The sequence below is a fragment of the Mauremys mutica genome, chromosome 8, assembly GCF_020497125.1.
Source record: "Mauremys mutica isolate MM-2020 ecotype Southern chromosome 8, ASM2049712v1, whole genome shotgun sequence".
Lineage (NCBI taxonomy): Eukaryota > Metazoa > Chordata > Testudines > Geoemydidae > Mauremys > Mauremys mutica.
Window position 1 is genome coordinate 15,265,911 of NC_059079.1, and position 13,509 is coordinate 15,279,419.

The 13,509-nt window shown below is 44.7% G+C and overlaps 1 protein-coding gene across 10 annotated transcripts in view; it reads left to right on the top strand.

Annotated features, from left to right (window-relative positions):
- The window catches only part of FGGY (FGGY carbohydrate kinase domain containing), a 372,408-nt gene that overhangs the window by 348,680 nt on the left and 10,219 nt on the right, over window positions 1-13,509 (top strand). Inside the window, exon 17 of one of the 10 annotated variants that reach the window (XM_045026481.1) lies at window positions 7,012-8,357. The exons of the other annotated variants lie outside the window; for them this stretch is intronic. Within the exon in view, the coding sequence (XP_044882416.1) occupies window positions 7,012-7,134 (123 nt within the window). The 3' untranslated portion in view covers window positions 7,135-8,357. Of the gene's footprint in view, window positions 1-7,011; window positions 8,358-13,509 lie in introns of those variants that run through there. 10 annotated transcript variants of the gene reach the window in all.

Here is a 13,509-nt window from a genome sequence, read left to right on the forward strand (position 1 = left end):
GAGAGATTTAAGATTGCATCAATCACAATGCTAAAATAACCTGGCTGTCCTTAATCTAATGAATGCAAGCTTGTAGAGGCCAACATTTTGTGAGCAAAATGAAGGGCTTTGGCTAGCGAAACCAACTGCGTGAGGTGGCTGTGAGAACTCCAAAAAGGGCCAGTCTTCTAAAGCAAGGAGCCAGGAAAAGTAATTAATGTTAAAATAAACTCTGTCATGAGTCATTTGACTTCTCATTCTCCTGCATGCACAGTTTATGTCTCAGAACTTCTAAGGCCAGAAGAACATCTGATACTCCTTAGGCTGAGTTGATGTTAATTTGAGTGGATTATACAATGTACCACTCACAACCTCCATTTAATTTGAGAGTCATGTTTACAGGCTGTAGCTATTATTTATTTGTTGTTTTTATGATGATGGAAAGGATTCTACTTGCCTGTGACTCAGTCGCAGCCGTGCCATCAAGTAGCTCCATGAGTAGCAGAGAGACCGGTCTGTGAGAGACGTTATGCACCCATTATTCCTCTGAGCAGCTGAGGCAGCGTCAGCCACCTTGAAAAAGGATAACATAAAACTGAATGGAGTGAGGAAGCAGGAGAAGGAGGGAAGTTTAATGTTTGTTGATAGAACTGCTCCTCATGGGCTAAATTGTAACTTTACATTGTGCTCTGTGTATGGAGCTGCATTTTTCCAGAAGCAGACCAGAGAAGGAGTCTCAGTTCCTTCCCACTTACTCTAAGGGAAGAGGAAGTTACTTCACCCTGTTCCGGAGAGCAGCACATGGCCAGCTGCTTTGGTCAGTAAGTGTGCGTGTGGCTCGGGCTCCTTCTACTCCATCCCTTCCCTACCCACCTACTTGCAGAGGGGGAGTATCAGGCTAGCAGCGTCTATATCCCCCAGGCAGCTGGAGTTGTAATTGCAGCAGGTCCGAGTAAGAGTGAAGGGTCTTACTCTGCTGTGCTGTAGGTAGGGGCTGTGACAATCCAGACCTGTATGACCGCTGACAGGTAAGACAATTTCTGCCTATACTATTTTCCTTTCCATACTGTCCTCCCTTGCAAAATAGTCAGATTTTCACCAGGCACCTAAAGGGCTAACTGGGTACGTGCATGTGGAAAATCTATATGGAGAAACTGTGACCTCCTCTGCCTTGGCGGGTTCTGCATTTCTTTTTTATTTTTTTGTTTTGGCAGATTTGTGTGTCTCAGAGATTCACAGCAGCCCTCAGTTTGGCCACTTTTGCTAGTGGCTCAAACATGCCATCCACTCAGCTAACCTCATCACCGGCCAGCATGGGGGAAACGGAGAACAATCCCCACAGTCTCTGTGACCCACCTAGTGGGTTAGGGACAGGCCAGATCCCTTTCCAATTTAGATCTTCCCTTCTGGTGTTTCTTACAGACCAGGTCAACTCCTCCTGTGTCCAATCAGGAGTTGGGGTGGATGGGGGGAACCCAGGCCCACCCTCTACACCAGGTTCCAGCCCAGGGCCCTGTGAATAGCAGCTGTCTACAATTCCCCTGTATCAGCTCTGTGACAGCTACAACTCCCTGGGCTACTTCCCCATGGCCTCCCCCCAGCACCTTCTTTATCCTCATTGCAGGATCTTCCTCCTGAAGCCTGATCACACTTGAACTCTTCGCTCCTCCAGCAGCACCGTCTCACTCCCTGCTCCTTGTGTGCCCCCCACTAACTGATGGGAGGTCATTTTATAAACCAGGTGTCCTGATTAGCCTGCCTGCCATAATTGATTCTAGTAAGTTCTTAATTGGCTCCAGGTCTCTTAATTAGCTTGCCTGTCTTAATTGGTTCTAGCATGTTCCTGATTGCTGTAGGGCAGCCCCTGCTCTGGTCACTCAAGGAACAGAAAACTCTTCATCCAGTGGCCGGTATATTTGCCTTCTACCGGACTCCTGTACCCCACTGGTCTGGGTCTGTCACAAAACCCAAAGGCATATTTTGCAAATCCAATTAACTACTTGTGGCCACAGCCTATAAAAATCAGAGAAGTAAATGTGCAACTGCCTTCGGTCAGAAAAGTTTTATCCCATTTGAAAACAGACAGAGCAAAAGGTCCAGCATTCAGCTCCATAAATAATCATACATAGCTCTTAGGTTGCACTTTTCTTCAGTAGATTCTGGTGTGCTTTACAATAGCGATCAACCACATTATCCCCATTTTTCAGATGGGGAAGCTGAGGCAGCACAGAGTGGTGTCGTTATTTGTCAAAGGTCGCTCAGCAGTGAGACTAGAGCCCTAAGCTTATGAGAGCTAAGCTGGTGCCTGCTCCACGAAGCCATGCAGCTGTTAGAGAGTGAGTAGTTCTCAGGGCCCACTGCCAAGAGCAATCTCGCCTTAATCATGCAGCATGACTCTAGTCCTCCCCTTGTGGTTAATTCCAAGGTGCATATTTCACCTGCACATTTTATGTGGCTGCACTTGAACATTTCTGCCTAGTTTTTCCCTATCCAAATTCATAACAGTATTTTTTTCAGTCTCCTCTAAACCTGCAATATTTGCCATCGTTTTGCTATAGCTTCAACAAGCAGAAAAAGTTGTTAGGGAATATACTTATTTTTGTAATGGGATTACTTAAGTACAGTGCAATAGGACTTCAGGTGTGGGAGAGACAATTGTATATATTTTGTAACGGAGTAGTTGATTTCTACTGAGGCTTTAGCAGCAAGAAAGCAGAGTTTCATTTTGCTTAAAAATGCCTCCATTCTCATTGTAACTTCTCATCAAATATGAACACTCAGAATGGAGAGGGCCCTCTGCTCAGTCAGGCTGCATGGATGTCCCTGAGATCAGATTTGCACTTTGGCTTTAAGGAACAAACAAACAAAATCTCTACTGCAGTGTAGTGGTTCAAATGATTGGTAGCTTTCACTGGAATAGGATACACAGGGGTATATTTGCCTGTGTACCTCTGACTAGCAGAATAATAATAGGAGATAGTGCATACATATTGGACCAGGTTCTACCAGGTTTTATCGGTGTACACTTATGGCAGTGTGCTGAGTACAGACATATAAACAGCAGTGTAGACAGGCAGGCACACCTTAGGCAAGCAGAGTACCTACCTGCCAGAATCCCTAAAGTATAGACCCTGTTTGGCTCTCTACGCACCTGGCAGCAGGGAGGCAGCGGGAAAGGCTCCCATGTAGCCACACACTACAGTGACAAGTGTGGACACAGCCTGACTTTCACTGTAGCATGTAGAGCTACATGTGTAGTGCTTGTACACTACACACTCTCATAATGGTAGACAAGGCACTTCTATACATCCAGCATAAATCCACTGCAAGCAGTGAGGTTATTCTGAATTTACTCCAGAAAACCAGGGCAGGATTTTGCCGTTGAGAAGATGATATATGCTACCTGGGAGACTTGGGGCATTAGAGCTCTTGGGATCTGTTCCCGACTCCACTACTGACTCCCTTCGTGGCTTTGAGCAAGTCATTCCACTGCTCTATTCCTCACCCAACTCATCTGTAAAACAGATCTAGTAATGTTTACATATTCCACAGGGTTGTTGTGTGGCTTAATTAAAGGCAGTTAATGAAGGGGGCTATGTAATTGCACGGTATTATTTATTACATTTGTCTGGTGGAGTCAGGGGCAATAAGCTGAACTCACAGGCAGTCTGGTAATGCATATTTGGAAACTCAACAGTCTCAGTTTTCCTACATGTGGAAACAACCTACTGTACGTGCTGATTTTGATTTCATCATACGCGGCTCTGAAAGATGACTCCCATATGTCAATGGCGGAAGCGTGGCTCAGAGGTTTGTGCATATTTTCAATTTTTATATTTACAACATTTTTAGACCCTTCCAAATGTATTTACAGTGAAATGGACTACAGTGTAATAGTGAAATATTTGCAGAATATGCAGTGTCCCTGTCGCTTAGGGGAGAGTATAGAGACCTCAACCCTTAGCTTTAAAGCAGAGGTGCTCACGTTTTGTCCAGCCGGTGGCTGCACTGGCCATTCCCCAGAGCGCCAAAGGCCATGCTTTTCAAACTTGAGTACCTAAGATTAAGGCACCTAAAACCACGTTTAGGCACCTGAAATAAGAGGCCTAGTTTTTCCAAAGTGTTGAGCACTCAGAACTCCATTGGACATCATTGAGAAATGACCTCTGAAAATCAGACCGGAGCCTCCCATTGACTACAATGGGTCCAGCCTTTGGCCCAGTCAGAACAACCAGCGCTGCCGCAGCAGTTATAACTAGAAGCACTGAGCCTTTGGGACTCGTATCTGAAGCTGTTTTATGACATCCCAGCAACTAGATGAAAGAACCATAAAACGTATACAGCTGGATGACCGGAATGCCATGTTCTAACGGTATCCTTTCTCTTGCCTGGCTGGGTTGTATTTGTGTTTAAATTAAATTACTAGACTGTAGAAGGGTCTGCATTCCTTCTACTCCTGTAAAATGAAACGACTGACAATTTTCCCATTCACATGCCCCTGTAGTTCCAGTTGTGGGGTGTGTGTGTCGTGGGGGAGGGAGGAAGAGGGGTCGGTTCTACCACGGTTTTGACATACAAGGGAGAAGATTGCTGATGCAGGAGAGAACAGCTTAGTTGCGATAATTGTTAATCTAATCAAATTTTTATATAAATCTACCCAAAATAACCCAAAGACCAAGAAAAAAGAGCAAAGTTAGAATAACAGGAACATGTTTTTGGAAAAATTATAAAGGAGGAAAGCTTTCCTCAAAGAATGCTGCTGTAAATTCCCCTCCCCCCGTCCAATCTTGGCACAGCCTCAGAAATACCTTTGAATTAAAACTAGCTATTTTTTTTTGATTCACCGTATTACACAATTTCCACAGCACAAAATAGCTGCTAATGGGAAAACGAAACAAATCTGGGATTTAGAGCCAGTGCAGTATTTGTGCAATTAACTAGTCCTTACAAAAGAAGCATTAATCCTGAAATGACAAATAAGCACTAAGGAAGAGATTGAAAACTAAATATGTTAGTACTGGAAGTGCTAAGCATTCACATACCTTCAGCACCCGTTAGACTCATTTTGAGTAACACTCGCTTTGGACTGATGTAAGCAATATGGATTTTTACACCAATCTCTGCTTATATCTCAGCAAGATGATGTTCATTTTCATTCATTTCTAAAGGTGAATTCCATGCAGAGGAGGACTGCGATCCTGCTAGCATCTACACATATGTTTATCTTTTCTCCCATGAGCAGTTTTGTTGGCTTCAATGGTCCCTTCACATATGAGGTTAAGTATGTGTGCAAGTCTTTGCAGGATTGGGGCCTGAATTACACTGTTTATCCACAGACCAGGAACAACATACTCAGCTGCAGTGTAACTCCCTTCTTAGAATCAGTTGAAGTTTAAGGCAGGATGTGTTTTTTCTTCAGTCGGTCTAGCTTTGTGCTTGATGCTGTATTTGTGCTGACTCTCACTGAGAGTCAAATCTCCCTATAAGGAAGTAATCCCCTTAATAGAAAAAGTGAGGTGAGTGTTTTAATTCCCATTTTACACAAGGGGAAACTGAGGCACAAACAGCTGAAATGATTTATCCAGGGCCACAAAGGGTGTAACTGGCACAGGCAGGATGAGAACTCAGGAGCTGATGTCGCCTAGTCCCAACCTTAGTTCACTGGAACTGCTCTATGAAGAGCTTTATATACCCCATATGTGATTTGACAGAACAGGGTTAAAATGCCTCACGAGATTGAAAGAATGGAATAGGCTTCACCCCATAAGTAATACTGTAGCTGCCAGCATGGAGACCAGGCTAATTATTTGCTCTTAGCAAAACAGGAAGTGGCAGGGAACAGTAAAGGACCCCCAAAAAAGAGGAAAGGCGAGTAGCCTGGGTTTTCAGTGAAGGAAATTACCTCTATGGACAGATCTGGGTGTTGAGGAGAGATAGAAACTGGTTCACCTCTGCCCAGCGTTAAGGGAACAACTTCAAAAAATACAAACCCAGCCTGAATCAAAGGGTCCTGCCTTCTGATCTCCCTTCTGTGGGGTTTAAACTTTAAAGATAACCCCTGAGCCAGGATGGTGCTGTATTAGATCTCAGCCGCAAGCCAGCCAAATCCTGCAACCACTTGATGACTCACTTACACGCTAACTGCACTTTTAATTTTGACGTGTATGTTTTCAGACAGAACTGTGTATTGTTTTGGACACAGTCCGTTACAAATCTGCTCTTTCTCTCTTTACCAAATTAAAACGAATGCACTCTAAGGGTGTATCTACACCCACGGCTGGCCCGACTAGGCTGACTCAGACTCACGGCGCTCAGGCTGGGGGGTTATAAAATTTCAGTGTAAACCTTTGGGCTCAGGCTGGAGCCTGGGTGTGAGACCCTACAAGCAGGAGGAGGGGCCCCCAGCCACACTTCAGCCTAAGCCCAATCAGTTTTATAGCCCTGCAACCCGAGCCCTGTGAGCCTGAGTCAGCTGACCCAGGCCTACACTGCGGTGTTTTATTGCAATATAGACATACTCTTAAAGGTCTCATTAGGAAGGAGACACCTCATACCTTTTAAAATTCTAAGTGGCAAAACCGTGCGGCATGTTTAAGTTTGCTAGTAAGACAGGTTATGTAATATTACTGAAGTCAAAGACTCTTTTGTGGCTCTGGGACAGGTGGAGATTAATAGTCATTGGTTTTGTTTCATATATAAGAAAATATCAAGCCTGATTGACAGCTAAGGTAAAGGGCACAGGAGGTTTTGACATTTGTTGACAAGGATGGCTAGCTTCTTCCAAATGTGATCCAAAAAGTTGACTTGCCACATTTTTTTTCTGCAGCATGAAAGACTGTTGAAATACTAAAAGACACTGTAAGCTACACAGAGGTTTTAATAACAGAGAGAGCTATTTTTCCCATTGGCAGACTCTCTCCAAGAGATACAAGCCAGCATTTATAATAACCAGGGGAGCAGAACTGGACAAGTTCACATCTTGAAAGAGCAGTAGACCCTAAGGAGTTTCCTTAAATTTCATTCTCATTTCAGAATGGCTGGATTCAGTTCGACAATCTCTGGAATGTGCATGATGTATTCTTACCCCAGCAGCACCTGCAAAGCTCCTCAGGCTGCATTTCTGAATACAAGCGGAGCCTTTCCCCATATAAATAACATAAACGGGTCAGCACGGCGGGCTGCCCTGTGAGCAAGGGGGAACTTATCCGATAGACAATCAGGGTGAGCAAAGATGAAAGGGAGAGCAGATCGACAACATGCAGAAACAGAGAGACAACAGCCTTGCCACAGCCCAAAGGCACATCACAAACCTGCAGCCTTCCAGATTCCGAGGAGCCTTTGTCAGTGAGAGGAAGGCGGTAGCAAGAGAATTAACAGTAGGAATAAGGGTGTATCCCGCTGAGGAGCACCTGCTTCCTTAGTAGAACAGCCTGAGAAAGGTGGTCAGAAGAGGCTCTACACAACACTCTGACTGTGTCATAATTGCTTCCTTTTGCACCACGAGCTTTGAGGTACTATGTGGCTGCATCTCCCTTAAGCATTATGTGCTTTTTCCCCAGACTCCCCACTGCAGTGGAATGTCCTTCCTGAGATGATCCACTTGGCTATGACAATGTCCTCCCTCCTGAAGACCCCTATCTTCCAGTAAATCTACAAGAAACTAACAAATGGTGATGCGGCTGGTGCCGGCATGTAAGGGGATGCCCCCCTGCTCCATCTGCCCACTTTACATAGCAACACAGGAGGGGGAACAGGCTCCACAAAGCCACTATGGTCCCTTCCTGGGCAAGTGGGTGGTGCAGGCACCCAGCCTTTGCTTCCACCTAACCCTCCAGCAACACAGCTGTGCCAGTGCATCACAGAGCACACCCGTTGCCAGGTACAGACCTAGCGAGGGGATACTCCTTCCCTGGAGCAGCAGGGAGACCAGAAGGGAGATTGCGTCTCCAAGTCGCAGTCTCCCTCCCGGACTGCTTCAGCGGCAGCGCATCAACGTTCTGCCCCATACTTCAGGCAGATCATTAAGTCCCAATCTAGCCTTCAGTTATCTGTTTATTTACTGAGTGAGCTACCTATTTATGTCAAGGGAGGGAGTGGCATGGCAGCAGGGAGGGGTGTAAGGACACTCAAATTGAGATGGGCTGGAGAAGACAATCTCTCCCTTGCACTTGAGAGATGAGACTCCAAGTTAGCAAAGCATTTAAGTTTGTGCTTATGTCAATGGGGCTACAGATGAGCTTAATCGTAAGGTTAGATGATATGCTCTCTTTTTTTTTCTGTGTTTGGAAAGGACCTAGCACATTTTGGGCACCAATGCAATCTAACTAATAACACTAACAGTCAGAGCAGGATAGTCTGTGAAACAGGCGTAGGCTAAGTAGAGTTGTATTAGATATTTGGATAAGTACAAATAATGAATAAACTTGTCAAAAATCAAAATCTATTTGATCCTAGTTTGTGAACAGGCACAAGGACTCCATTTGGTCATGAGGCATAGGGCAGCCTTTCTCTGAAGGACACGCTGTAGCAGGTTTGCAGGGTGTCAAAGAGGCAGTGTTACTCTGTGTGGAAGAGGTCAGTGTGCTCTCTGGCTACTTATTTGTCACCTTGGTCAACATGAATCACAATGTTCTGGTCTCTGTACTTACCTTTAAAAGGACAGGATTCTCTGTTGCCTCCATCCGAGTGCATTTGGCAGCAGTATCACCCTTCCATCTGCCAGTTCAAGCTTCATCAGTCATTCAACCGTCAAAGGGTTTCTAAAATATCTTACTCGTGTGTGTTCCTCATTTTGAGAATAGGCTCCATCTGGGGACCAGAATACAGTGCTTAAAGGATCGGGGGACTACTCCTTCTATCCCCAAAGAACTGTCTTTATTGTGATTATAACACCGGCACGGAAATTGAGTGAGCTACAGACTTGGACAGTTGACTTCCTTCTGCTGCTCTTCACAAGGATAAAGTAGTCCTGCACCCCAGTTCTAAATTCCCAAGTAACTCATTTTCCAGACCATAACTCTTCCAGGTTCTACTTCTAGCACCTCAAAAAGCAGCATACTTCACCTGATGGAGCTATGCTACCTAAAGCTAATGTTAAGTGAGCTTTGACTTTTTTCATTACATAGATATTGGTAGGATTGTCACACAGAGATCTGTTGATACTCCCTATTTTGACATCTCACTCTTATCCTTATTCATAATAACAGAAGACCTTTTAAAGGCCTCTGTTTTTATATGAGCCGCTCTCCAGGTTAATTCCCTTAATACAACCTAGTCTGTATAGAAGGTGATCTTGTTCCTTGGATACTCTCACGTGCTTTCTGGCATTTTTCAAGCAACTGTAACTAGAAAAGAAATCAACACAAATCAAAACTTACAGCTGGGATTTCACACGTTAACCTCCATGTAGCCGCTGGAGTATAGTGAAGAATGCACTTGAAATGGGAGGAGGTAAAGTCAGGTCCACTGAGCTGGTGTTGGAAAGATGTGAATGAATAATTGGCTGCATTTACACCGAGAACTAGGAACTACTGAGAATGTGACAGGTTTCTTAATGCAATAATGGTGAAGCAAAGTGGCTTCAGAAATTGTTCTCGTGACAGAATCCCAGCTGGATACCCCAGGACCGTGGTTGGAAGACACTGTGTAGGGACTGGGTTAAGGGAGGTCTGTGTATAGATTGGCTAGAGCCAAACAATGTTATGAGAGTAAACGAACATATGGAATGAATTGCCCAAACCCTGTCCTGCTCATAAAGCAAATACAGATGCAAAAATAAAATTAAAAAATACAGTTGCCAGATGGCAAATAAAAGTTTGAACTAAAGGTGAGGAAAGCTGTATGTGCAGTATGAACATGACAAGAAATCAATTGAATAAACCTGCATCCTGCACCAGCAAAATACTGAATCAAATCCATAGCCAGGTGAGGAGGTGCCGATTTCTTAATCTCTTCCTCCCAACCCATCCCCCGTCTTCCCCAGAAGACGCCTGCTCCTCTCTCCTTAGCTCCATTCCTCATATATATACAAAATGTTAGTGTCGACTCCAGAGGTCCCAATCCCACGCACCTGCTCCAAAGGGCCTACATTTCCTGGGTGAGAGAAGAAGCCCGGAGATGAAGTGACTTGACCAAGGTCACACAACAGGTTAGTGGCAGAGCCTGGACTAGCACTCGGGTTGCTCGACTCCGAGGCTGGTGCCCTTGCCATTAGACCATACTGCCAAACAACACAAGACGTTCAAGTCTGGGACATTGTAGCATATATTCCTCTGCAGCTTCAATGAAATACAGTATTCTTCACTCTCTCTCCAAAAATATTCTGGTAGTGCCGCTGTGTGCTGTTACAAGCTGCTTTGTTCCACCCCAGAAGCAGCTGCATTTCAGCAGTGGGTGACACAATTACTCCATATGCATGTGTATATGGATAGCTATACACACTCGTGCCAGGGCGAGGACTGCTGATGCACTGCTCAAAGACAACTGAGTCACTGCACCCAATGCCAACAATCCTTGAAACTGAAACAAGAGCTTAACTGTTGGGCTGCTCCCACTGCCTGTGTAAACTGAAACCACTAAGCGGTCAAACTGGCATCTGACCTGCTGTGGGCACGGTGAGGTGCCAGCAATAAAGCCCCCACAAAGCCAGCTGCTTAATGATTTGTTAGTCACAGGCAACTCAGGGGGTCACAGAAATGCATGGAGTCGAATCAACAGCAAAACAACCTAAAATTAGTAACAGTGTGGCCAGTACTTAGACCCAAACATATTTTCCAGCTGATAGATGATGTGACAATGAGAGTCGACCCTCATTCCCATTCTAAATTTGATCTCCTGAATAAATGATTAACATTATAGCCTGCACGACAGTCACCCTTGGCAGCAGCTGCACTGCCACTGCTGCTCCTCTTCTGGCTTTGTCCATCTGCTTGCCCAGTCTGGGGAAAGAGCAGGTTCCCTGAGAGACTTCACTATGGTGGGTACATCGCATTGGTGCTAGTCATTGAATCAGGGAACAGCTAAGTGCTTAGGAAGGGGAGTTGGTTAGTACCATGGCCATTTCTGCATTTGCCTTTGCTGTTATCCAGTACCATTTGTACATCTGCTCTTGCCTCTTCTTGTTAGGGTGAAATTCACCCACGTATAGTGTAATATTTATTTGTATTATTGTAACGCTTAGAGGCTCCAGCTAAGATCGAGGCCTCATTGGGCCAGGCCTGGTACAAACGTATAGGGAGAGACAGTCCCTGCCCTGAGAAGTGTACAGTCTACATAAAAAGCACTAGCGAAGTCAGTACAAACTAAAATTTCATACAGACAATGACTTGCTTATACTGCACGGAAATGTAAGTGCGCTATTTATATTCCAGTTGATTTATTTTATAATTCTATGGTAAAAATGAGAGTCAGCAATTTTTCAGTAAGAGCGTGTTGTAACACTTTTGTATTTTGATGTCTGGTTTTGTAAGCAAGTAGTTTTTAAGTGAGGTGAGAGTTGCGGGTACACAAGACAAATCAGACTCCTGAAAGGGGTACAGTAGTCTGAAAAGGTTGAGAGCCACTGCCCTAGACAAGACAAACAAGGGTTAGGGGGAAAGAAAGGGTTCTGTGCCCTGGCTGCCCATTTTACAGATGGGCAACTAAGGCACGGAAAGATTAAATTACATACCCAAGGTCACACAAGGAGTCTGTGGCAGATCTCATGTGTCCCAGTCCAGTGTCTTAAGCACAAAACCATCCTTCCTTGGTATGGAAGGCCCATACAAGGTCTATGAACCAGGCCCACTTAACTCCTAATTTAATATCACCCTTCCCAAGGAAACTTGGTTGGTTTTATTACTGGTGTCATACTTTTTGGCTCATGTTTCCGTCTTTCCTTTACTCCTCTATCTAACCTACTATATGGCCTCCCTCACCAGAGTGCCTCACAATCTTTAATTGATGTATGCAGCGGTGTAGCCGTGTCGGTCCCGGCCTTCACCTCGAATGGTCCCTTAGAATATATGCTGACTACTTATACCAAACTATCTGTCCGACCTTGTGTTTAGCTATGACAGGCTGAGTACCTTTCCCATACCTGAAGAAGAGCTGTGTGCAGCTCGAAAGCTTGTCTCTCTCACCAACAGAAGTTGGTCCAATAAGAGAGATTACCTCACCCACCTTGTCTCTCAGTCTTCAGTGCATCTCTCCTCTCAACATCCCTCTGAGGTAAGGAAGTACTGTTGTCCACATTGAGGGCTGGGGAACCAAAGCACAAAGAGGCTAAGTGACTTGCCCAAGTTCACACAGGAAATCTGTGGCAGAGCAGAGATGTGAAAAGTCTAGTTCCTTAACCACTTAACTATCCATCTATTCCCCTACCTTCCCATTGCCTTCTCTGACTCTTACTTGCAAGCACACACATTCACAGCCAAAGATTCCTGAGGTCTTAGGGTTACAAACACACAACAGGACAAGGGGACAGTGTGAAACGTTCCAGCTTTCCACCAAACCAATAAAAGGCCACATTTTCACACTTTGGTCTTAAGTTTGAAATTTTGGTATAGCTCTAATATTGATACATAATGTGATTTGAAACTTGGCTTGCTACAATCCAAATGCCAGAGGGAATTGAGTTATGGACTTTAGGCTTTGTACACTCTGCCAAGATCTGCCCCTATAACCCAAACAACTTGGAGAAAAAAAGGAGACTAGCGTTAATATAGTAGACAGTCCATCACATACTTTCTTCATATAGTCATATGCCACCAAAAAGCAATGTTCTGGTAAGGAAGTGTTACATAAATAAGTTTATTTGAGTTTTATAAGCACACTAATACACAGTCTGGATCACTAATCTGTCAAACTAACTGATCCCTAAATAACAGCAGGTTGCTTAGAATTCTTACAAGGACAATTTTAAAGTAGTTCCTAACCATCAGCATTACAAAATGACTCTTTTCCCTCAATAAATGCTTCTGCAGGGAGTGTGTGCAGAGACTATGGTGCAGGCTTATTACAAACAAAAGGAAGTATTTATTAACACAATGTACAGGCAACCTGTGGAACTCATTGCTGTGGCATGTTGTGAAGGCCAAAGTTCAAAAAAAGAGCTAAATAAGTTCATGGAGGATAGGTCCATCAATGGCTGTTAGCCAACATGGTCATGGTTGCATTCTCAAGATGACCCTAAACCTCTGATTGCCAGAAGATGGGGTGGATACCTCAAACTGCTCTGTTCTATACACCGTCCCCGAAGCTCTGGTACAGGCCGCTGGTGGAGACCCATTATGGCTGTTCTTATGACTCTCTAGCTCAACAGTTAGGGCACTCCCCTGGGAGAGCCATGTTCCAGTCCCTGCTCTAATGTATCCCCACATCCTGGCTAAGTGCTCCAAACACTGGACTATAGGGTGGAAGGGGGCCGACCCACCACTCTTGCTTTATGTGGAGTCTGATCTGATAAGTATACTCTTAGGCCGACCCTGAGAACACCTACCAGGTCTGGTCACGCAGGCAAGAGCGGCAGGGGAAAGCCACATTTGTGGATCC